General features: G+C 37.9%; 4 protein-coding genes across 4 annotated transcripts; 3 read left to right on the forward strand and 1 right to left on the reverse strand.

Moving 5' to 3' along the window:
* Positions 1-4,106: 4,106 nt before the first annotated feature.
* On the forward strand, positions 4,107-4,451 carry MONOS_17916 (uncharacterized protein; the record flags this gene model as incomplete). The annotated part of the gene is made up of 1 exon (XM_067870884.1): positions 4,107-4,451. One exon carries the CDS (start codon positions 4,107-4,109, stop codon positions 4,449-4,451), a length of 345 nt encoding a protein of 114 aa, XP_067723373.1.
* A 1,227-nt stretch (positions 4,452-5,678) lies between these two features.
* On the forward strand, positions 5,679-5,921 carry MONOS_13546 (uncharacterized protein; the record flags this gene model as incomplete). Its single annotated transcript, XM_067866258.1, has 1 exon — positions 5,679-5,921. One exon carries the CDS (start codon positions 5,679-5,681, stop codon positions 5,919-5,921), a length of 243 nt encoding a protein of 80 aa, XP_067723374.1.
* A 132-nt stretch (positions 5,922-6,053) lies between these two features.
* On the forward strand, positions 6,054-7,743 carry MONOS_13545 (uncharacterized protein; the record flags this gene model as incomplete). Its single annotated transcript, XM_067866257.1, has 1 exon — positions 6,054-7,743. The coding sequence occupies one exon, from the start codon at positions 6,054-6,056 to the stop codon at positions 6,645-6,647; it is 594 nt and encodes a 197-aa protein (XP_067723375.1). The 3' UTR covers positions 6,648-7,743.
* Positions 7,744-11,699: 3,956 nt separating this feature from the next.
* MONOS_7588 (uncharacterized protein) lies at positions 11,700-24,162 on the reverse strand (the record flags this gene model as incomplete). The annotated part of the gene is made up of 4 exons (XM_067877926.1): positions 11,700-13,193; positions 13,458-22,927; positions 23,006-23,063; positions 23,286-24,162. 4 exons carry the CDS (start codon positions 24,160-24,162, stop codon positions 12,055-12,057), a joined length of 11,544 nt encoding a protein of 3,847 aa, XP_067723376.1. The 3' UTR covers positions 11,700-12,054.
* Between the last annotated feature and the right edge of the window lie 697 nt (positions 24,163-24,859).

The following is a 24,859-nucleotide window of genomic DNA, read 5'->3' on the forward strand; positions in this document are numbered from 1 at the left end:
TTGTCTGCTGTGAACTTTCAATAAATAGATAGTAACATTACTCGGAACTGGAAAGATTGTCTGCTTTGGAAGATAATGAAAAATGCATTGTTGTAATTTTGAGGGTTTGAGGGGAACAACTGATGTAATCTTAATATGCAAAGATATTTTTAAAAATAGTTTGGTCTTCGCTTTTCTTATTTGTAAAGGAGCAGAAAACAATTCGAATGTGAGTAGTGAATTTTTTATGTGGCTATGATAGAATCATCTTCACTAATAAGTTGAAACAGTATCTTCCTCGGCATTGCATCGATTTTGCCTCAGAAAACTGCTTCCTTCGACGAAACAACAGCACTCTCGTTTTGTATGTGTTCATTTTCTGTCTTTTGATTCTGAGATTTCGATTTATGTACAGCTTCTGGCTTCTCCAAGAAATTAATTCTTCAAATGCATTCATAGATAAATAATAAAAACATTTTTCCTTTGCGTGAAAGTGGCGTAAATGCTCCGCGTGAAAGAGATGGTTCTTCCAATATTTCACTGATATCAAATTGAATTTCTTTTCCATTTTGAAGCATCCAGATATAATAACATTTGTTTCCTGCAAGAAAAATGTAATATCAAGGAAAACTATATCCCTTCGCATTGCACAAGAAAAATTATCAGTGAAAATGTGATGCCTCCAAGGTTTGAGTATGACATTGGAATTAAACTTAATATGCTAAGAACTTTGATTCACTTGGAAAACGAATTCGAGACGCTGAAATTTGTTTTGAAACTCAGAATTTATGCTCAAAACAAAGTCTTTATTATGAGTGTTAACATCAAAGTTGAATGTTCAACTGCCAAATAGATAAGCGCAACTGAAAAATTGAATAATCCAAAGGATAAATAACCTTAATAGAGGTGTCTGTCCGCTTTTCTACGAATCAAAAATTAGTGTTGAACATATTAGACGATTATTCCCTGCATTTGAGCCATGCAGCTCAAATCGTGGTCTGCCTCTATTCGAACAAAACAGAAAATAGAATAAACATTGCTGCATTGCTTGAATCTTCATTTGTTGAAAAAAAGCCTCAAAAATAAAATTTCACCTCAAACATCAAGAAATAGATTCATTATCACTTAGAGAAATCAACACGAATCGGTTTTCAAAACGAATTTTTCCTTTGATCAAAAATCATTTTCTTTAAAACAAAAACTTATGAATCACGAAATATAGACATTCATAAAATCAATAAGATGAAAATGAATTTTCAATGAAGAATTTTCTTGGTAAAAATTGAACAAATTTATTCAAAACAAAGAAATAGTTAAGAAATATTCAAAATCAAACAGTAATTTTTTAATGAAAACGAATGTTAAAATAAATGCAATTTCAATGGGATTGGCATAATGCAACAGTCTGTCCCAAAAAACGTTGATCTGTCCTTTTTTTATGTCGATCATACCATCAACAATATATGAAATGCCACCGAATATTTATAAGAGTTTACAAAACTGAGAATTTTTTTGTGTGAGTTTATCCTTTGAAGAGTTGCTCGTGTATATTACTTGTGCAGAAATTAATCTGAATTAATATGCCACCTGATATGGTTTGTTTTGTGTCTACTTTAACAAAAAATTTAGTTTGCAATTGTGTTTTTTCGATATTTATCAAATAATGCAGTACGAAACAAATTATTGGTGAAAAACCAATTATATGTTGATAAATATGAGATTTATATCGAAAAATAGACTGATACTTTGCATAAAATGAAAATATAAAACTGAACTTTCTCGCAACTCTGCGAAAGAAATGTTCATTTTTAATTAATTATTTTTCAGTTTTCTTTCAATATTTGACGATTAATCTACAATTTCACCTTTTTTAAGTGAATGTCTGTTTGCAATGTAGTGAAAACTGCATTTTTGTGAAAACTTTATTTAGTTGAATCAAAGTGTTTGTTGTTCAAAAAAACTTTTGATTTGTTGAAGTTCTTTCTATCAACATTTATTCATGTTTGGTTTTTTTTGGTTTTTTTCTTCGCTAATAAGTTTTTTGTTTTAAGTGTTTGTTTTCAAGCGATTCACATCTTGTTAAAGAAGAATAAAACTGTGTGATTTTTTTTGATATCATAAAAAATTCCGACGTTTGATCATTAAAAATTTTCATTAAGTGTGGGGTTGAATCGAAAATATTTTTGTTTATTATGCGAAAATATTGTTCAATATATTATTATTTTTATTTGTTTGCTGGTTTTAATTTGTTGACAATTGTTTTTATTACTTATTTTCAAAAAAACATAAAAAAATTATTCGCAAAATATCGAAACTTAAATTAACTGAGCAAAACAAAAGTTTACTGGTTTTTTAAAACATTAAAACAATAATCACAATACATAATCAATCTAATTTTTATGCAAAAATTTGTTTTATGATGTTGTTGCAAAGAAATTTAGAAATTGATGCTAAAGATATAAAAGCATTTGTTGAAAACAATAATTTTCGACAGCTCCGGCAAAGCGATTCGCAAAGCAGCCTTTCCAATAATCATTACCTTCTTTTGAGTTCACTAATTGCTTGCTATTCTGAAATATGAAAGATTTTTGCTTTTTTTCAATTCCATCTTTCTCAATTCAAATCCAATTAGCTTCTTGAAAAATTTGCAGACAATTTCCATCTCAATCTCTTCATCTTGCACACTTTCCATATAAATTCTATCTCTCAACTCGATGGATAACCCAAACAATGAGCTATCCCGCTTTCATTCATTTTCATTCATTTCCACCTCCTGCCCTGAAAACGACACAAAAACATTCAACAGATAAATATTCATATAAAGAAAAACAAATAAAGACCAAACTGCTCTTCGACTGTTTTTCGCCAAGCACACTCATTTTCACAACAATCATCATTCAAAATAAATCAATCTCTTCATTTCAGTCTCAGAATGGTTGAATACAGCATGGGATGCATCTCCACAAAAAGCATTGAATAACTTTCTGGAGGATCTTCTCATGCTGTGCACATTGTGGTGGATGTCCAAAGGGGTTTTTTCTGTTTCAGGCGTGATCATCTCCTTTAATAATATTCTCAACCACCAAAAGAAATATATCTCGTTTATTTCATCAACACCATGCATAGGAGGGATATGGGGCAGAGAAGAGATGGAAGAATATTTTTTGTGGCAGGGGGTGGGAGTTGAGTGGTTTTTTGAATGTTTATATTTCAAGAATGATTTTTGAATGAAAGAAATTCTGAGACAAAGGGGTGGGGAAGGAACAGGTGGAGATTTGGAGAAGATAATACAGTAAATAAGTTGAGAAGTGACTGAGGATAATGAGGAAGATATTTGAGATAAATTGGAGAAATGGTTTTTGAAGAGAAAGAAAAGAGGGCAAAAGCGGGACAGAAGATGAATATTTTGAAGTGTTTGATTGGATGAGGGGTATTTTTTTTGAGAGGAGTAGAATGTTTTATAAAAGAGAATGGGAAAGAGAAGAAAAGGAGGGGATTGATATTTTCTGATGATTTTGTGAGCTGAATGGAAGAGGAAAAATGGAAAGGAAAAGAAATTGAGAAATATTAACAGTTTCTATTTTCGAAGCAAAAGGAGAGGAAATCGCAAAAAGAAAAGCAAATGATTTGAATAAATCAAGCTTTATTGATATATTTCAGAACATCAGCCAAAATATTTGCAATTTGGGTTTTTGACTCGTTGCGAAATTAACTTGTTTAATGTGATATTTCATTCAGTCAGCAACGTCACAGGATCTTCTCATATTTTTCTTTGGAAATATCATTCGACTGATTTCACATTTCTCAATCCTCTCGCCTTCTTCTTATTCTTCGCCTTCTTCTTCTGTGATATTTCTTTTCACTTCGTGCCAGAACAGATAGTCGACCTTCAGATGCATGTGAGCTGTTCAATCAGTGGCTTGATTGCACCTTCCAAAAATTATTTCATCCAATTTTCCTACTCCCAACAGTATCATCCTCACTGTCAATGCATTTCGTAACTTCGCTGGATGGGCATTTGAACAGCTTTCCTTTTCCGTTGCAGTTTATCCAGCTCTGCTTCAGCGTTTCGAACGAAATACATGCGCCGGCTGTGCAGAATAAGCTGAATGGGCATAGAAAGAGAAATGGTGGTTGGAGGGAAGGAGCTGACAGCAATATCGCACTCATGCTCTCGCTTTGCGATACTGCCAAAAAGCAAAGAGAGAGAGAGAGAGAGAGGAGAGGAGAGGAGAGGAGAGCGCATTAAAATGGAAGATGCAACGAAGGTTGATTTCAGAAGCAAATTGAGTTCAGAGCAGAGGAAAGGGAATCAGTGTGAAAAGCCAAAGGCGAAGACGAAGATGAATGAGAAAAACGAGATATCCACATTGAAAGCTTACACTTTCGACTCAAGACTTGCGCAGGCAACAACAGAAAGGAGGTCGAGGGACAGGAGAAGGGTAGAAGGAGGTGATGACGAAGATGAATAACAGCAGACATTTTTTCGCGTTCTACAGTACACTCTCATCTGCTCGGCTGTATTCTCAAAATACCACAGCCTCCTCAACATTTGCCACTCCTCCTTATTTTCTCTTGCCCTACACACAATTGTCTGCCCCTTCAATTCTTGTTGGAACTCCACCGAAGCCATTTACACCTTCATCTCCCGCCACAGACTCATCTTCACTCACACAGAAGTCCTTCAACATGACTGGCCCAAGCTCCGCCTATTTATCGAATATATCTTCTTTTCATGCATCTTCAACTATTTCTTCCTTGTCGCAACCTATCCTTTGTGTGATTCTTAGTAAGATCAAATTGGGCAATGCATGTGTATTTGCAAGCAGCATGTGAGCGCGAGGGATGTGTTTGAGCCACAGAGCATCCTTCTGAACTGTGCAGCGTATGTGGAAAGAAAGTGGATTCAGGTGGGTGGTGAGGAGGAGGGAAAGGGAGTGAAGAAGGATGAGAAAGAGGAGAGAGAGGAAAACACTTTAATTAATAACTTTCAAAAGAGAAGATGAAATCAACAAAAGAGAATAATAAGCCTGTGAAGATACTGATCACAATTTGCTTGACTTTCTGCCTGAATTCAGTAATCAAAGAAGGATTCAGTAGCAAATCATTAGAACGCTATATTCTTTCTCAGCATTTTCATCTGCAAACGCATCATCTTTTTTCTCAACTTCTTCGTCTTCTGCTTCAACACCTTCCTCTTTTATTTCAACTTCTTAATCTTGTTCTTAATCTTGCTTTTATTCTTGTTTATTCATCATTTTTTCATTATCTTCTCTTCTTCTTCACCTGATTCATTAACTGGCACGCTAGAAATCCCTCAGCATCCACATCCACCTCCACAAGTGATGTCAATCCCTCCTCCTCTCTACATCCTATCTGATGCAAACAAAGCAATCCATTCAGCGCAAGTGAACTTATTTTTCTATTATTCCTTTATCATCATCTTTTTCTTCTTCTTTTTCTTCTTTCTTCTTCTTCCTCATCCTCCTCTTACTTCTTCCTCTTCCTCTTCTTTCTCTTCCTCTTCTTCTTCTCCTTCCTCCATCTCCAAAAGTTCTTCTTCTTCTTCTTCTTCTTCTTCTTCTTCTTCTTCTTCTTTCTCTTCCCCTTCTTCATCTCTTTCTCTTCATTCTCCTTCTCCTTCTCTCTCTTCTTCTCAGGGATCTGCGTCTGCATCTGCCTCTGAATCAGAGCTCGAAATGCCCCCCGCTGCAGCCGTTGCGTTGATTTCTGCTCCCTCCCCTCCGATTAACGAAGCACTCACACCTTCTCTGATGACTGCAGCAATTGCTGGCTCCACATTTTTATTGTGTCATCACAGACACGCAAACGGAGAGAGCGTTCTGGATCTTCTGGGAGCTGTGGAAGTGTTTGGACTGCCCCAACTTGCACTAATGTCACAGGAAAAGACGTTGTCTTCGTTTGATGCTGCTTCTGCATAGAATGATTAAAACGTTGCAACACGAGATGCTTCTCATGTTGTTTCATCATCATCATCTTCTTCTTCTTCGACTTCATCCTCCTCTTCTTCCTCTTCCTCCTCCTCTTCTTCTTCAATACACCTCACCACCCTCATGCCCTCCGCACACCGCCCCACCCCCGCCGACATCATCAGCCACAGCTGTCTCGAGTGCAGCCGTTCAGCCGCCATCACCACTGCAGAATTTGAGAGCCATCTGGCTGGTTTCCCACTCGAGCACACCAAAAGCAGGAGTGAAGCAGACAACAAAAGATTTGCATATGATACCTTTTACGACTCAGTCATCCGCGAACAATCGGTGAGACTGCGTGACGACGATGCGGTTTCTGATGTGCTCAGCTACTTGTCAAGATTAGTTTTCCCCACGCTGTTTATGCCATCTAACCTCACCGCCGGTCAGCTTTCTGACTCCACACGCTTCAAATCTGACTTCGATGGGAAACTTCCTCTATTCACTTCAGACACATTGAGCATGCCTCCAGATTATCAGAACAACCATTCCTTGGGAGAACCTCAGCTTCCGCATTTCCTCTCCTTCTCGCCTTCACTCAGCCCCCGCAAATTGATTCCAGACAGCTCCCCAACTGGTTCCCCTTCCTTCTCCACCAGCTCCACACTGCTTGAAGCCCTCTACCCTGCTGCCACATCCGTCGTTGCGTCTGTTTCCGACCAATCATTCCTGTCGTAGGAGCTTCCTCTTCTTTACCCGCTCGATCCGCTTGAACCGCTCGATTAGATGTCGATTGTGGCTGCTTCAAACAGAATAGCCAGTGCCAGAAAGACAAGTGCGAATGCGAAGAGGAAGCTGATGTCTTCAGATGAGAAGTCATATGCACTGCCTTTGGAATTGGAGTCGAAAATGGCCATGGAGGATTTGAATAAGTTGGTTTCGAAGGATTTTCGTTCTTCTTCTACTTCTTCTTTAACAACTACTGCTTCTCCTTCATCGTTCTCTTCCTCTTCCTCCTCTTCCACTTCCTCCTCCTCCTCCTCCTCCTTTTCTCACCTGATCGCTCACACAGCGGCCAATGAACTGAGTGTGAAGGCATATTTGTTTCAAGAGGAGATTAACAAGCAATTGGAGTTATCGAGGAATACAACGAGAAGAATGATACAGAAAGTGCTGGAGAGGAATCAAGCAACTTCAGAGACATTTCAAAAGGAGAGTATTTATGAAGCAGAGTGGAAATGGAAGGAAGATGAGGAAAGAATGGAAAAGGAAGCGGGAAGGACAAGTGATGAGAAGAATAAAGAGAGAAAAGACGAGTTCGAATTAGTGTTATTCATTGATTATCGAGTTCATTGTATTTCGTTCAACGTTTGATGAAGAAACCGAATCGAAAAGAAAGGACTGATGTTTTGTGATGATATTTCAGTTGAAGAAAAAGATGAAGTGAAGAAAACCAATTGCTTTAACAGGTTAAAAGTTGTTAAATCTATTTATTGAAACAATCTTTTTAACAAACCGTTTCAATAAAGTCTTTCAAAGTATTTTTTATTTATTAGGATAGTTTTGCAAGTTGAGAAACTTGGCATTTTCCTTTTGCAGTTTTATTTTTTATTTTTCACATTTTTTTTGAAAGCTGGATCAAATAATTCTTTTTCACGAAAAACATTAAAAAGGTATGTTTTTTTGAATACAACAATAAAACAAATATATATAACAGAAACAAAAGCTAAATACTTGCAAAAAATCAATTTGACTCTTTGATCAAAAAATACCACAATAGATTTTATTTTTTCTATTTTTGATCTTTTTTTATGATGTCAAAAAAAATCACCCAACTTATATATTGTGTTTATTTATATAAATTAAGAATTAAAACATAAAACAACGTTCAAATAAATACACGATCGAATTTTTATCTAGCATATATATATCGTTTCGTTTTTCTCAACAAAAGCATTTCAGATAAATAAGAATTTTCAAATTACTGGAAATCAATTGAATTAATAAATTCTGATGTGAAAATTATAGATTTGTTTGCTTTTAAGGAACTCATCGGAAGCCAAAAAGATAAACAACAAAATTTGCTCAGTGCATTTCAATAAACTTTGTCAATAACAAGCAAAAACAAAAACTGCTTCAGAAACAAAATTTCCTTTCAAAAAAATCGGAATTCTTCAAAATCATTCTTTTATTAGTCATCAATCGAGTGAAATTTATAATGATGCAAATGAAAGTTGAAAAACAATATATGAAGCAGAAAAATAGGTTATACACAAACTATGAACACTGCAAATTATGCCTACACAAAAAACAGCAAAAACTCTACGTTTCAACTCAAAGAATGAATAACAATATACAGCTGGGCTCAAAAATGAAAAATATGGCACGAGTAATATTTAATTATCATGGTATGATCGACAATAAAAAAGGACAGATCAACATTTTTTTGGGACAGACTGCACTTTAATGGAACCAAAAATATTAAAAATAAGCTTTATGAAAAGGCTAAATGTTTTCAAGTGAACTTTCATCAACACTCTTTGGTGTTGACAATATGTTTTATATATCTTTTTTCTTTTTAAAAGCTTTCGTTCTCAAAAACAACTGTCCCCTAATTGAAATTTTAAATGATTTTTTTGATAAATTATTTAAATAACAATAAAAAGACATTTTTAGGTTTAAAAATTTGAATATTAGTGCTATTTGCAATTGTTAGGGTTGCAAAAAACTCAATTCAAGCATTGAAATGAAAATAGAAAAAAGCCTCATGTAAGTTATTATGTGAATAAAAAATCACTCAGTCATTTTTTGTTTTGATCAATAGGTTATTATTCACCTAATGTGTATTTATAATATCTTCACATTGCATTTTTTTTTAACTATTTATTCATGGATTTAACGAAAAAAAACGGGTACACGAAAAGAAGCATCTTGCCATGAGATTTTCTTTGTTTATAATTTGATTTCTGAATAAAAAAATCGAGAGATATGAAAAGAGAAAAGTTGAAAACGAAAAACAAAAAAAAATGAAGTTTTTAAAGAATTGTCTGCTCAACAGAATAAACTTCAAGCTAAGGCATATTGAAACTTGAAGGACATCAGTGAAACCTTTTTATAACATTTATTTTCATTATTCTGTTCTTTAAAGTTATTTTTTTAATTGAAAATAGTTTATATGCGTGAAATAAATGGATAAATTAACAATGAAGTTGGCATGCTGCAACTAAAAGCACATCAGTTATTTTTCACAATTTAATCATTCCAAGAAAAAATCGAAGTTATTTAAGTTAATAATAAACCCTTTGATATGAAAGCATGAAAATATTACAAAAAAATTTTAAATTGAGAAAGAAAATTTATAAAACAAAAAATAATGATCCAATGATCACTTTGATCTGAAATTTTCAAATAAATAATACTCTCGAAATTAGACTATTCTGAATTTTTTAAAGAGTATTTTTGCAAAGACACCTAACGAATGAATGTATATATTACAAAAAAGAGACAAAATGTGAGGATAAAATATTGCGCGTATTTTTTCGTTTCTCAGTTTTGGTTATTTTTTTCTCTTTTATTAAACTTCATTGTCAATTTATCCATTTATTTCACGCATATAAACTATTTTTAATTTAAAAAACAACTTAAAAGAACAGAATAACGAAAATAAATGTTATAAAAAAGGTTTCATTGATGTCCTTCAAGTTTCATTATGCCTATGCTTCTTGACGTTTATTGTTTTCAGCATTCTACTAAAAAAAATAAATGAATAATTTTTTGTTCAAAATAATCTCATTTTTTATTTGGACACAGACCAATAACATGCTGAATATTCAGCGAATATTTCACACCGAACATTTTGAGTAATAGCGTTATTGAACATCATTTTTTTTATTATTTGAATTTATTTTGAACTTTTTCAAATTTATTTTTTGTTATTCTTGTTTCAGAAATTAACAAAAAATTACACCATTTTTCAAAGAATCAACGTTATTTTTTGAAAATTGCAAACTGTTGAAACTGATATTTTGTCTTTGTTTTATTTTGCATATGAAATTAAGTTTTCCAGAATGGAACATAATGGGAATCTGCGACACTGATATTATTTTATGCCTGACCCTAATTTTGTGTAACAGTTAACCAGAAAAAAGAAACATTTCGCATTTCATTTCATCGTTATCATTTCATTAATTGTTCAATAAACAAAACAGTTTACAAACCTCAAAATAGTTTCCTTATTTGTCATCGAAAAAATGACAAAAAAAATAATGCTGGAAATAATTGTTCATCAAGTTTCCTGACAAAAAATGAAAAATGAAAAATACGAATATTCTAAGGTTAGTAAATTTTATATTTTTAATTGGGGGAAAATACGGACTTTTAAGCTTTTTTTGCACAAGATATTGAACAATTGTTTCACTCATATCTTTATTTTATGTTCTCCGATTTCAAAATAAATTTGATTTTCATTCGCGAAAACATGCATCATTGAAATCGAAACATGAAGAATTGTGAAATTTCACGAATGTCAAAAAATGAACTCATTTCTTTCGAATTTTTTGATCACAAAAAGTTTATCAAAGGTGCATAATTTTTCAATGAAAATGCTCGAAGTCAAATATTTATTCCCATATTGGAAAAGTATTCTTCGATGCGTTATAACAAATGCTATTTTGTCAATGCATGATTGATTATCTGAAGTGATTGAAGTAAATGGAAGTCACACAAAGAATAAAATTGCTTTTGAAAGTTTTTGATTTTTTTTGAAATTTTTCTAATGGTTACACACTTTTTGGTTCATTTTTTTAATTAATATATATCTATTTATCATTTTATTCTGTTCACAAAAGAAAATTGGAATTATTTCAATCAAGCTTTGTTTGTTTATTATCAAATAAACGTTTATTCAAAAAAAGAAAACGCAACACTCTTCAACAAAAGAAAAGAAAACAAAAAAATGAAAAGATCGGAAAAATTTCATTGGCACAGAAAAATAACAGATCACATTAGTTATTTTTTGTTTATCATGTTTCACAAAAATTGCAATATCATAATCGCATCAAGGAAGAGATAATTTTCATTTTTCGTTAGCATTTTAAACATTCAATAATATTTAAAAGTACATACGCACGTGTTTATTCATTCGAAAAATTTCAATTTCTTTCTTTCTTTCTTTCATTTTTTTTTGTGAATCTCCAGAAATAAAAAAAACAAAAAATAAATTTGAAAAAGTTCAAAATAAATTCAAATAATAAAAAAAATGATGTTCAATAACGCTATTACTCAAAATGTTCGGTGTGAAATATTCGCTGAATATTCAGCATGTTATTGGTCTGTGTCCAAATAAAAAATGAGATTATTTTGAACAAAAAATTATTCATTTATTTTTTTTAGTAGAATGCTGAAAACAATAAATGTCAAGAAGTAATTTTATTTATTTATTGTTTCAAGCCTTTTCGCAAATAAAAAAAAACAGAAAAAAGTTTCAAAAAAATAAGGGTAGAGATATATTTTTGTGGTCAAGATGAAATATGCACCCTGTGTTTTTCCGAAAATCACATGTTTCTGAAAACATGAATTCGTGTTTTTTGCTCCACAAATGGAAATGCTGTGGAGAAGCGTGTAAATCCTCAAGAATTGAGTGTTTTGCTCTTCAGGAATCACTCAATGCTTTGATCCTGAAAGTTTTCTTCATCCAACAATATTCATTTCCGAATCTCTGGTTCATGAAAACATCCCCGAAACAAAAAAATATCAGAATTGACAGATCATTTGAAACCTAACAGAAAATAGGGCATAGCCTCCAAAAGTTCATGAGGTGAGTAATTTCCAAAAAAAAAAAAATTAAAAAATTAAAAAATAAAAAGATTGAAAAACAAAATAAAATGGAAGAAACAACCGCTCTTTCACATCAGCTGCTCAGAAGTCGCTCCCAACAAACTTTCCCCACCCCTGTGGCTCCTCCCTCTCATCCAATATTCCGCCAGTGCTCCATTCACCTGCCTCCCAAATAATCATCCATCACATCCCTTCAAATCCTTCACCCTCCTTCACCACTCATTCACCAAACACCAATCAAAGAATACTCTCATCTCCATTTCTTCTTCCTCTGCTTTTCATCACCGTCTTTCAGAAGCCTCAACACTTATCATCCTCCCATTTCTGTGCATGTGCTGCCGCTGTCGCTGCTGCTGCTGCTGCAAATACCCCCACTTCCATAGAACACATCGCTCCCCTCATACAGCCCAATCGCGTCTGTCGCTGTCACCATCGTTGCTCCCGATGGGAAATACCCAAAAAACTCTCGCTTCAGCCTCCCCAGCTCTGGCCGCTCCCTGCCCTTCTGCAGCACACACTCCTTCACACACCCCGACAGCCTCGACCCCTCCATCATCTCCATGCTCGGCCTCACCCCTTCAACAATCAGCTCCCCTGCTCCCGACCCGTCATACTCCCCAAACGGCATCTTCAGCGTCACACACTCCCACACCATCATCCCAATCGAAAACACCACCGTCTTCTTCGTCGCATGCTTCTTCGCTCCACTCACCAGCTCCGGCGCCTTCCACCGAAGGCACTCTTTTTTGAATTCGTCCTCATCCTCAAATGCTGACGAGGGCAGAGAGTCCTCCTCATCATCACTTGCAGATGTCACAACAGTCGTTGATGATGAGATGGACGATGAATCCGAGTCTGTCGAGCAGTCTGAGTGCATCGCAATGCAGATCACCATGTGCTCTGAGAACAGCACAATGTGCGGACTCAGACCATCCAGCGATTGAAGCGCCACTTTGAGCTCGTCAAAGCAATGAAGCACCCCGTTCGCCACCCAGAACATGATCTGAGCTGCTGTCACCTCCCGCTCCTCCAGTGTGCCTATCGCCATCTCTTTCTTCTCATTCCTTCCGTGAAGCAGCATGAATAATGAATCTCTCAAATCCACAATCAGCTTTTCGTGAGGCGATGAACAGGCCATTGCATCCACCAGATTCGACATCGACGAGGTTGTTGGGCACAGACACTCTGATCGAACAAATGTTGAATCTGAATCAGTCGTTGAAGTGGTTGAAGTGGATGAGATGGATGGTGAAGGCGATCTCTTCCTTATCTCTTCCTCCTCCTCCTTTTCCAGTGCCCAATCAGGAATCTTGTCTGAATCTCTTCCCAAAATATATTCAGTCGATCCACTCTCACTTAGTAAATGCTCTGATGACTCTGAATGTCCCAAGCTTTTCTCATACACCCTCTTCTTTATCCTCTCCTCATTCTTCTTTTCAGCTTCTCTTTCTGCTCTCCTCCACTGCTCCTCAGGTGACATCTCCATCGTCACCATCTCAAATGCCTTCGGATCCTTCTTCACTGTGTCTTCAACTATAATTTCCAATTCTTCTGTTCGTCTCTTTTGCTTTTTCCATCTTATTGTTACAACAATAGAAACAATAAGAACAATCAACAGAATTACAACCAAAACAATAATAATTACTGTTGAAGAAAAGGATTTTCCTTTCCCTCCTTCAACAAGTTTTCCATCTCCCCTTATTTGAGGTTCACTTCTGTTCTTCAGAACGAACAGATCCGTTTCTGCATTCTTTTCTCCAAATATGATCGCTGCTGCCACTTCCGACTCATCGGGCGAAGAAGTGATCATCGCAGACGAAATAGACGAGTGCACTTCTGTTTCTGATCCAAAATCGCCCTCCGAAAACTCCCACTTCTCAATCAGCTTTGTGCTTCCCATTCTTGTCACTATCTCAAACCCCAGCTTGCACGGAATGAAAAGCGCCCCTCGGAAGCTCAGACTCATCACAGCCCCTTCCTCTGCCATGCTCACAGAATCCAGAACTGGAATAAACAGCACAGACTTCAGCCCTTCCAGCGTCCCTTCCGCCTTGCACCCCTTGTTCAGCATCCACAACGAGCTGTTTTCTTTCGCCCCATCTCCGCCCTTCAGGCTCACAACATTCACTGTCGCATCGTCGCTGCAAATGATGTTCCTTCGAATCGATGGATATTTCCCTATCATTGGATTGTTATTCATGAACCACCCTTCCTCAATCATAACCTGCCCTCCTGAAATAGACAACCCTCCTTCACTTGAATTCTCTACGGTTGTGTCTTTCAAAACCACGTGACATTCCCCAAAATCAACAAGAGATCCATTCCATTCACATATATCTTCTCCTTCATCATTCACAATAACATCAAAGGCTTGTCTATTCACTCCAAATTTGCATAAATTCATTGACACTTTTCGACAGGCACTCATCATCACCAAACTTCCTCTTTCAGGAGATGAAGAATATGATACAAACGAGCTGTTCTCAATCTTCACAAAACTGTTTTTCAGTTCATCACAGGCAATGACTGAGGAAGTCAATGGAACGCTAATATTCTCGCACACCAATTGGCTCGTCTCTATCTCAGTTCTTTCTTCTTCATCTCCATTTCTGTCAATATCACTTGAATGCACTTGAATGGCAGATCCTTCGTTGCTCAAAACATTGCTCATTTCCATTTTTTCAAGAGTCACTTTTCCATGACTGCTCAGACACATCAATCCCTTTCTGCAACTCACATCCTGAATTGAAATAGATGAACACTTCAGACAAGCATTTGACTCCACAACAATTAACTGACTGACAAATGAAAAACGAGTAATGTTCACTTCTTCCATTGATAAGCTTCCATTCCCAGTGGCCGACAGCAGAATTAACAACAAATCTGATTCATCATTTCTTGTTGTTTCTTCACATGAAAATGAACATGAAACAATCTGAGCCACTCCTGCTTCACTTCGAAGAAATGAACCGTGAGCCATCGCAAACGAACTCTCAAATAAAACAAACAGACGAGTCAAAAGCACTTTGTCGGTGCAGCTCAATAGGCTCTCGGCTGATTCATGAATTCCTGAAGTCACTCCGACTTTGGCATGCTGCTCTGAACGGGATGAAATGGTCACATTGCATAACTCCAGCTCAGCCGATATTCGCCCTTCTTCGATAATCACGAGCTGGCTGTTGAACTCATACGACAAATGCTGAAGTGCATACTCCAATGTGGCACATGGCTGCTTTTGTGTGCCACAGTTCTTCGAGTCCTCGCTGCCTTTGGAGATATTTGACGTGACAAAAATAACATCATTTTGATATGTGACAATGAACTCGATCAGATTCATCGGCTCATCCACAAATTCTGTCTCATCCATTCCATATATCGCATTGTATCTGTTGTATGATCCTTCTCTCAGATCCAGATTGAACTGTGTTTCATTGATCTGCTTCTTGATATCCACACACTTCACAAACAAATCCCGCCCAACACGCGCAACATTGGAATCAAATCCATCCTTCACAAATTGCATGTCCAGATCCCCAGAAACAGCTGCATCCACATAAATCCCTCCTCCTCTGCCTTTGGCTGTCGAGCACCCACATTGATTCAGCGTGCTCTCTTCAATCCTCAGACTTCCCTCCCTCTTCAACACAAACAGAATGGCTCCGCCTTCTTCACTGTTTGAGCTTCTGCATTCATCAAATGCGCTTCTGTTCGCCACAAGCTTCAAACTTTCCTTATTTGCACTCGAATCAATCACACATGCCCCTCCCACATCTTTCTTCACATCTTTCACATGGCATTTCTCCAGCAAAATGGTTGGACTGCTTTTCATTGATTTTGCTTGCTCCTGCTTGCTCCTGCTTGCTCCCTCAACTTCAATCACACTTCCTTCGTTCAGACTCAATCCCTTTATCACAAGCTCCACAATCCTGCTTTCACATCTCCCTGAAACAACAAGAAGACTTTTCTCACAATTCAAATTCGAAACATCAAAATTCGTTATCTCCAGTACTCCTTCTCTCACACAGACAAATGACACAAGCATCTGAATCCTCTTTTCTGCCAATCCTTCAATCGAACAGTTCACCAGGCTCAAGCTCCCATTCTCGCTCAAAATCACTGCCTTCTCTTCATTATCATATTCCCCTTCCATTTCAAACTCGACTCGAGCAATCCTTGCTGTGTTTTTGTTCCAAAGGCATGCTTTTCTGCTCTCATTCACATCGTTTTCAATCATAATCTTCACCTTCGATACCTCGTCTTCCACAGGATCCCATGCTTCGATCGAGCAATCAGTCATCTCAAACACCTCATTCAGCTCAACTTTCCCCAAAATAAATATCCAACGCTTATCTGCCCCTTCACTCATCTGCCTAACACCTTTCCACCAACTCTGACAAGGATCTTCAGCTGAGCCACATCGAGCCACATCATGCCCTTCATCAGACACATATATCCTTTCGCTTCTGTATCCCACAACAAATCTGAACAAATCTGTTTCATTGAACACCTTGTCACTTCCAACAAACCCATTTGAATTGCTCTTCAGTGATTCAAAGTCAAAATCAAAAGTGTCTGTTGTCACAGTGCTGTTCAGATCAAACGACTCAACAAACAGATTTTCTCCAACATCTGCCTTGTTCCCTTCAAAGATAACAGCACCGAACAAGACAGATCTGGCAATTTTGGATTTCTTGCAATCAATGAACAATCCGCCTCCTCTGCCTCCTTCAGTTAAGCATTCACATTTTTGAATCGTGCAGTTCTTGACTTGCAGTTCTGCTTCATTTTCGAGAATAACATTCGCCAATCCCCCTTTTCCATTTTGTGCTGAGGCCACTGCCTGAAACGAGCAATTATTCATCCTCACTGTTCCAGCCAATTTCAGTGGTTGAGAACCGAAAACCATTTTCCCTTTAAAGCTGCACCAGTCCAAAGTCACTTCTCCCCCATTCATTTCCAACATGGCAAACTCGACAGTCTCTTGTTGAGAACATTCAAATATGCAATTGCTCATATTCATGTCACCATTTGTGGACTCAGACAAAATAAGTGCTTTCACTCCATTTCTCAGTGAATGCGGAAATACAAAGTCGACAAAGACAAACTCTGATTTCTTGCTGTTCACAATAGCCCCATCCCCATTGAATTCACCTTTTTCTTCAAACAGCAAAGAAGAATGCACCTCATCTTGTGCTGATCGAATCCTAATTCCTGACACATCACTCCCATCTTTCACATGAGCCTTCTCCAAAATCACAATCTCCGAGTTATCCTTTCCAGATTTGATGTTCTGTACACCACGCCATAGTGTTTGACATGCATGCTCTTCCAGCCCACATCCAATTGCATCATATCCTTCAACTGACAAATATACACATTCTGAATGCGGTTGAACAAGAAACAACCTCAAATTGACTGGCTCAAAATAATGTGATTCATCAATTCCCCACAAATCAGATTCACTTCCTTCTTCTCCATTTTCTGCCACAAAACAAAATCGAATGGGAGACACACTTATGTTCAATGCCTTGCAGAACACAAACATGTCCTTCCCTTCTCGTGCACTATTCTCTGAAAACAACAAATTTTCAAACACGAAATTGTTACTCGAATCGTTTCCGATGTGAAGATACACTCCTCCTCCTCTCCCATCTTCACCATCAACACTCCAATTCCTCACTGTGGAATTTTTCATCAACAACTTATCATCTCCTCCCAGTTCACACCACATCATCCCCCCATTCACCACACTTACTCCCCACCCTTCAAAACAGCTTTCATTCACTATTTCCACATTTCTTGCCTTTTTCGCTTCCAACAAATGCCCATTTTCAATGCTGCACCCACTTGCTCTAACATTGCTCAAAACTATTTCTGCTCCTTCTCCTCCATATATCAAACTCTTTCCTTCTGTCGAAACACCTTTGATTTCCACTTCAGACAAACTGATCACTCCTCTTTCCACATCAGCAATTCCCTTTCGCATTTGAAAGCCAATCCCAACAACACTCACTGATTTGATATCCAGCTTTCCGTCAGTTTCTTTCACAATCCAAACACAACTTTCCTTTTCAATCCCGCTCTCTATTCCATTCTCAACCCCAAACACACACTCACTTATCAGACACTGCCCTCCTTCTATTTTCAGAAACTCTTCATAACCTGCTGTTGTGGGAGTTGCTGGAAGCTCAAATGACAAGCTCCGTATGCTCAAGAAAATGGGGCTGCTGACCAATGTTATATGACCGCCTCCTCCAACTCCAATAACAGGCTTTGTGAGGCCTCTTCCCTGAATTGCCAATGATGAATTCCTTGCAATATCTGCATCCAAAGTTGTGTTTCCAATCACCCTGATTGTCGAGTGTGAGTCATTCATCAATGAGAAGGCATATCCAACATCCTTGCACGGTGTTTCTTCAAACCCACACTCCTTTTTGTTCACTTTTGCTCCATCCACAAACATTATCTTTGGAGATTCAGGAAACAGTATCACCAGTATCGACACATTTATCGCTGGCTCAACTGAGCCATCATACACCCAAAATCGTTCTCTCTCATCTTCTTCATTCACCGATCCTTCCCAAAGAATTTCATTCAGCATCCTCCTCACATCCTCACACGCAACATACACATCCCTTCCCAGTAATGCTTTGTTCTCACCAAACCTGTTCTTTTGCATCGAATAGCTCAAATCAGTATCCTCAAGCTCCAAAAACATCCCTCCACCATATCCTCCTGATTCACTCACCTCATTGAATTTCACGCTGTTCCCTTCAAACTTCAGTGTTCCTCCTTTCTCCACATGCACCACCAATCCTCCACCTTTTGCTCCTTCTTCAGCACAGACAATTGTCTCAAATGAACATTCCTTCATATCAACCACTTTCCCTTCCCCAGCCCTCCCCACAACTCCTCCTCCACTCCCAACCTCTCTGCTCACTGCAGTCACACTGTTGTTCCGCAGCTGAATTCCGCACGAACCATCAAAACACAGCACTGCTCCATTCTTCATGCCTGCTCCTTTTTCACTTGAATTCACAATGCTGATTGAACCTCCCGAATTCACATGGATAAGCCCACAAACATCTTCTCCATTGACACCCTTCAATTCCATTCCATTTAACTGAGCACTTGTTCCATTTCCCTGAATCACCAAAAAGCTATTTATGCTGAATTTCACATCCCTCACTTTCACTCCAACCAAACTGGATTCTCCTCCAACAACTTTCACAAGCGAGAAACTGACAACGTTCGTTCTGGCAATGAACGAAACATTATTCATCACAAGCGATGAACTGAAACACACAAACAGCGCACTCTTGCTGTCTGGCATCGAGGATGGAACACTGAACATCATTTTCCCAAATGTTGTTGCTGAACGCGTTTCAATAAATCCTTCTCCATTGATGCTCCCGTTGCTCGCAATCACAACCTCCACCCCAATCTCTTCCACATCTATCTTCATCTCTTGCTCTTCAAACCTCAGCTGGTTTGTGATTTCATATTGCGGAAGCAATCGTATTATTGCACTGCCTTGCCCAAAAATAGTTTTTCCAGCAAACAACACATCTGCACACGGATAATCTGAAAATCCACACAATTTCCCATTTATTCCATCATTTCCAACAAATGCAGGACTCGAAAAGTTCCGAAACAGCAGCACCAACGGAATTGCTTGCGACTTGTTTCCACCTTCAAAGCCCATCATATCCTTCAAGTTTGGCATTTCTTCTTCGCTCTTGGCAAACGAAAAATCGAACACAGTGTCTGTTGCAATCTTCTTCAGCTCATTCGCTTCCACAAAAATATTGTTCCCTCCATTATCTGCCCCATTTCTTTCTTCTCCCTGGCCAAATGAAAAACTCCGCAAGATCACATCATATGCTTCTTCCACAATTCTCACAAAAACGCCTCCCCCATATCCTCTTCCTTCTTTTTCTTTGCTCAAATCGCGAGCATTACACTTCTTAACATCCATTCTTTCCCCTTCCTCCCCAATTCGCAGCATTCCTTCTCCACTCAAAGTCACCATAATTCCCCCACCGCACCCATCATTTGCCGAGCAATCATCAAAAGTGCTGTTTCTCACAACAACACTGTTTTCATCACCAATATTTCCATTCAGGGTACTTCCATTCTGCATGCTCATACAAATGCCACAAAACGAACAATCCTCAACTGTTAATGTCTTTCCATTCACATCGCAGATCATCCCTCCTCCTGATGCTCTATCTTTCTTTCCACTCATTGTTGTTTTTGCCAATGTTAGTAACCCTGATGAATGCAATTCAATAACGCTCACTTCTCCATTCGTAATAACTCCATTCAAAATACTTTCATTCATGTTGCATTCAGCTTCTTCTTCAATCCTCATCAATGGATGCAATCGAAACTCCACTTCATTCACACTTAACCCACATATCTCCATCTTTCCTCCAACACAAAGCACAAGCCCAACGCTCACAAAGGATGCAGATCTCACTGAATATTGGCAGTTGGTGAGATTCAGTGTTTCAGTACTCATCTTCATCAGCCATTCTCTTCCATTCAGACTCTCTGGAACAACAAAAAAAAGAGACTCAAATAAACAATTTGAACTCACTTCAATCATAGCACTCTGATTCACTGTTATGTTTTCATACACATCCAACCTCGCCTCCAACTCAGCTCCTCTGAATGTGCTCGATCCACTTGCCAATAACAGTTCTGATCCAAGAATTCCAGATTCACTAATCTTCAAGCTTATTCCACTTGCCTTTTTCCATTGTGCAATTCCATACTGAACTGTTTCACATGGATACCCTGCATACCCACATCGGGAAAAATCTTTTTTATTCGCCCCACCAACAGCAACTTCTGAAACATCCTCTCGCAAGAATAACACAAGTGGAATCACATACACTTCATCTTCTTTCTCTGTTCCCGCAATCTCATCTTCTTTCAAAAGATCTGGCCCAAATCCAATCCTCGTGCTGTCAATCACGTTCCCCATTTTTTCTGTCTTCACAAACATGTTTTTCCCACATTTGTTTGCAACACAACCTGCAAATTCAACATTTTTCAGCCGAAAATTGCCTGTGGATTTCACACAATCCAGCCATATCCCTCCTCCATATCCTCCCTTGTCTCCAATCATTCCAGCTTGGCATCCTTTCAACTTTGCCAATCCTTCGATTCCAACATAAAAGATAGAATCTTTTTCCATCACTATCTTCATTCCTCCCCCATTTCCCTTCTCACATACCACATTCATCTCTCCTCCTTCAACCTCGAGTTTCTGGCCTTGTCCAATAACACCCTGAATCGCTCCTCCATCTCCACTTGAAAGCAAGCATCCACTGAAAATGGTTCGATTGACAATGCTGTTTCTCGCCTTGTTGATGTTGATTACAGACCCTTTGTTCCTTCCTGTGCTTTCAAACTTCGAGCCGCTTATCAGCAATTCCGAATCACTTTCTGCCTTTATCAGACCAGATTCTGCGCTCAACACATCAGTGCAAACAAGATTAACTGCTTTGACTTTTGTACCCATTTGAGCGCAGATGATCATGGGCTCCTTGAACGTCAGGCTGCCGACTTCCACATCATTCAATTCAGCTTTTCCATTCTTCACAGCAATAAGAGAGTATCCAATCTCCGAAACTGAACTGCTTCCCTTCACAAGTGATGATGATATCTGCAGGCTTCCTTCGACTTCCTCTCCCACAACAAACACTGCTGTTTGCGACGATTGCAGCCATGCCTCCAAGGACAAGCTTACAAGACTTATGCCAACATCACTCATCACCTCAATCACTCCGCTCTGCTCGCTCCCATTTCCAACAACACTTATTTCTGGTTTTCCACTCACTCCGCTGATGCTGTATTCCTCATCTCCCCTCAAACTCAAACACTCCAAAAGGGAATACGACGAAGCAATTGTCAATTTGTGCACTTTTTCCTGCTGAGCGAGAGAAAACTGCATTGTTTTGCACGGATAGTCTTCAAAGCCACACACTCCAACATCAACTCCGTTGCTTCCAACATTTACTCTTTCTCCTCTTTCTCTCAGGCAATAAACAAGCGGGATGACCACCTCTGGTGTTCCTTCATCTGTGCCCATTGCTTCGTCAACAGAAAATAATGAGGAGTAATATGCAATTCTTTCTCTTGTGACACTTGCCTTCAGATTTGGCGAACACACATAAACATCTTTCCCAAACAGTGCACTATTATTCTCAAACCCTGGATTCGAAATCACAAAATCATCTGCTGCGTTTGTCAGCTTCAGATAGATGCATCCTCCTCTCCCTTTGCCATTTTGCGCATTTCCTTCTCCATCATTGGCCACACAGTTTCTCATTGCTGTTGTCAACCCTCCTTTCCCTATCGACAATTGACTTCCCTCAGCAAGTGACAAGGCAGCCATCCCTCCATTTCCATTCAAGCATCTGCATCCACTAACCGTTGTGTTTTTCCATTCAAGGCGCTCCTCTCCTTTGAATATCTTCAATATCAAGGCACCATCTCCAACTTTTCTCACAATCTCTGTGATGTTTCCCCCATGGACACATATCTCTCCACAGTTGCTCGTCGACAAAAGGCAGCAGTCTGAAAAGACAATGTTCTTGACTTCACAATCATCGAGAGAGATTCTTCCTTCCTCAGCACTTAGAAAAGGCCTGTTGAAAATACCATCAGGCACATCACTTGTGATCACGCATTTATCCAGATGCACAAATCCAAACATTCCAGTCACCTGAAAAAGAAATGAATTGTTGGAGATGCTTGAGCTGTGAATAAGTGTGAATAACTCCATTTCAAGTGATCCATATTCAACGAAAAACAATGACTCGGATTCTGTGTGACTTGAAATGTTCACTCTGTCCAATCCATCGCTCTTCTTCAGCAAAACACTTCTTCCGCCCACTTCTATTTCGGTTTCCTCAAAGCATTCGCTCACCAATCTTATTGAATGGTGCTTGAAACTTACCCACTGATTCATTGCAAATCCAATTGTTCGGCATTCATCATCAGTTCCTCCACAGTCGTTGTGGTCTCCTCCTGACTTCGCTGAATTCACAAGGATTGGATCTGGACTTGCATTTGGGTCTGGAAGCCATTCACTTCTGTCAACATTTGTTGTGACTCTGTTGCTTTTATTCGAACGTGAAAAAGAATATTTTATGCAATCGGAAGTAACTCTAATGGCATTCGTGTCAGAATAATGAACATCATGTCCATCATTTGAGGCAGCAGAATTGTTTTCAAAAAAACAATACTTAATAAGCAAAATTGATGTACCCAATGGAATTGTTAGTGAAACAGCACCAGAATGACCTTGTGCGTGAGAATTGGAAAAACAGCAATCTGTAGCAAACGATTTTTCTTTCAAACAGTAAGTGTGAATTGTTCCACCATAGCCAATTGATTCACAATTTGAAAATGAACTTGAACATAATTGTAGTGTTCCTTGTTCGCAATTTAATGCTCCACAATATCTGTCTGTGTTGCAATTCGAAAATATGCTTCCGTATATTTTCAACAAACCATAAAACAAACAAATTGCTCCACCAAATGAATCGGTTGTCATATTCACATAACACTTTGAAAAATTTGTGTTCACAATGATGCCTTCCAATTGGTTATTTTGATATATGGCTCCTCCTCTTGTATATGAATCCTTATCGTTCCTTGCTCTGCAATCTGAAAATGAACAATCTGTCACATTCAGATTTGCTGATCCTGTCACTGATATTGCTCCTCCATTCCGATCTGAAGAAGAGCAGTTGGTGAATGTGCATCCAACAAACACAATATCTCCAGATATAAATGATGGTAAAGGACTTGTAAAAGGCTGATCTTTGTATGAGTTCTTGGCTTCAGAAAAGGTGGTGTTCATCGAAACAAATCCGCTTCCCCTTTCCGCTCCGACAATCACTCCATCAAACGTGTTGGCACAATTGCTAAAAAGGCATCCAGAAACAACGTTTTTCTGCAAAGTTTGCTTCAAAATACTTTTTGCTGCAAATACTGGCTTTTGTCGTGCGGTGATGTTCATGAATTCGCACATGTGAACATCAACTTGTGAAAATAGTTCGCTTCCCACAAATGGCGAGGTGGAGGACATCACAATGTCTGAAAAGATTGAAGAAGCCATTTCAACGAATCCAACATCAATTTTGCTTTTTTCTTGGGCTGTTGTTGTTGACACAAGGCATGGTAACACATTGCAGTTTCCATTATTAATTGCAGAAATGTTGTTCATTGCAACTCCACTTTGGCCACAGCAGATTGGCGAATAATATTCTTTTCCGAACATTTCCAACAAGCAATTCGAAAGAAAAAGAATCGACCTTTCGGCATTAAGTGCTGGCATTCCACTGAAATGTGTTCTTATTGCTATCGTGTGAAAATAGATCGATGAATTTGCCAACATTATGCAAGACTCAAGCTTTGACGAAATTATTGCTTTTTCCAGACAATCATTTTTCCTCTGTTGAATTTCGACAGAATCATTCTTCAAATTTCCCTCAAAATCGTTTTCAAATAAATTATTCTTTTCATCATCGTTCAATTTCGATGGATTGTATTCCTTCCAGCTCATTTCAGCAAATTTCGAATAATTTTGTCCCTCGAATACAAACGAATTTGAAAAGACAAAAAACACACAAAATAAAATAGAACATCGAAAAGCATAAGGATGCCACATTTTTCTTGAAGGCAAAGAGTGCAGGACAACTTTTGAAGCAATTTGTTTGACTGATCCTGTGAGATATAATATTAAGATTTGAATTCCTGAATGCCCTTTGTTAATAAATTGAAGCAATCAAAAAAATAATTAAAAAATAAAATAAAATCTTTGTTATTCCAAATAAATTTTTTTAAAAATGAATAATACCTGTTTCTCTGCTAAATAAGGCAAATACATCAATTAGAGTGGAATTCTTTTCAATTTTTGAACAATCAAGATGAACAAAAATAAAAAGAAAATACAGAAAAAAAAATCCTCCTTTTTTTCCCCTTGCAAAAGCCATTAGAAATGGCAGTTACAGAGAAATTAATATCGTTCGTTCAAACCATTTTTGCTTCAATCTCCCTATGATGAATGAAATTATATGCATTTTGATAGAAAA

Source organism: Monocercomonoides exilis, assembly GCF_001643675.1.
Source record: "Monocercomonoides exilis strain PA203 chromosome Unknown scaffold37-1059404, whole genome shotgun sequence".
Classification (NCBI taxonomy): domain Eukaryota; phylum Preaxostyla; order Oxymonadida; family Polymastigidae; genus Monocercomonoides; species Monocercomonoides exilis.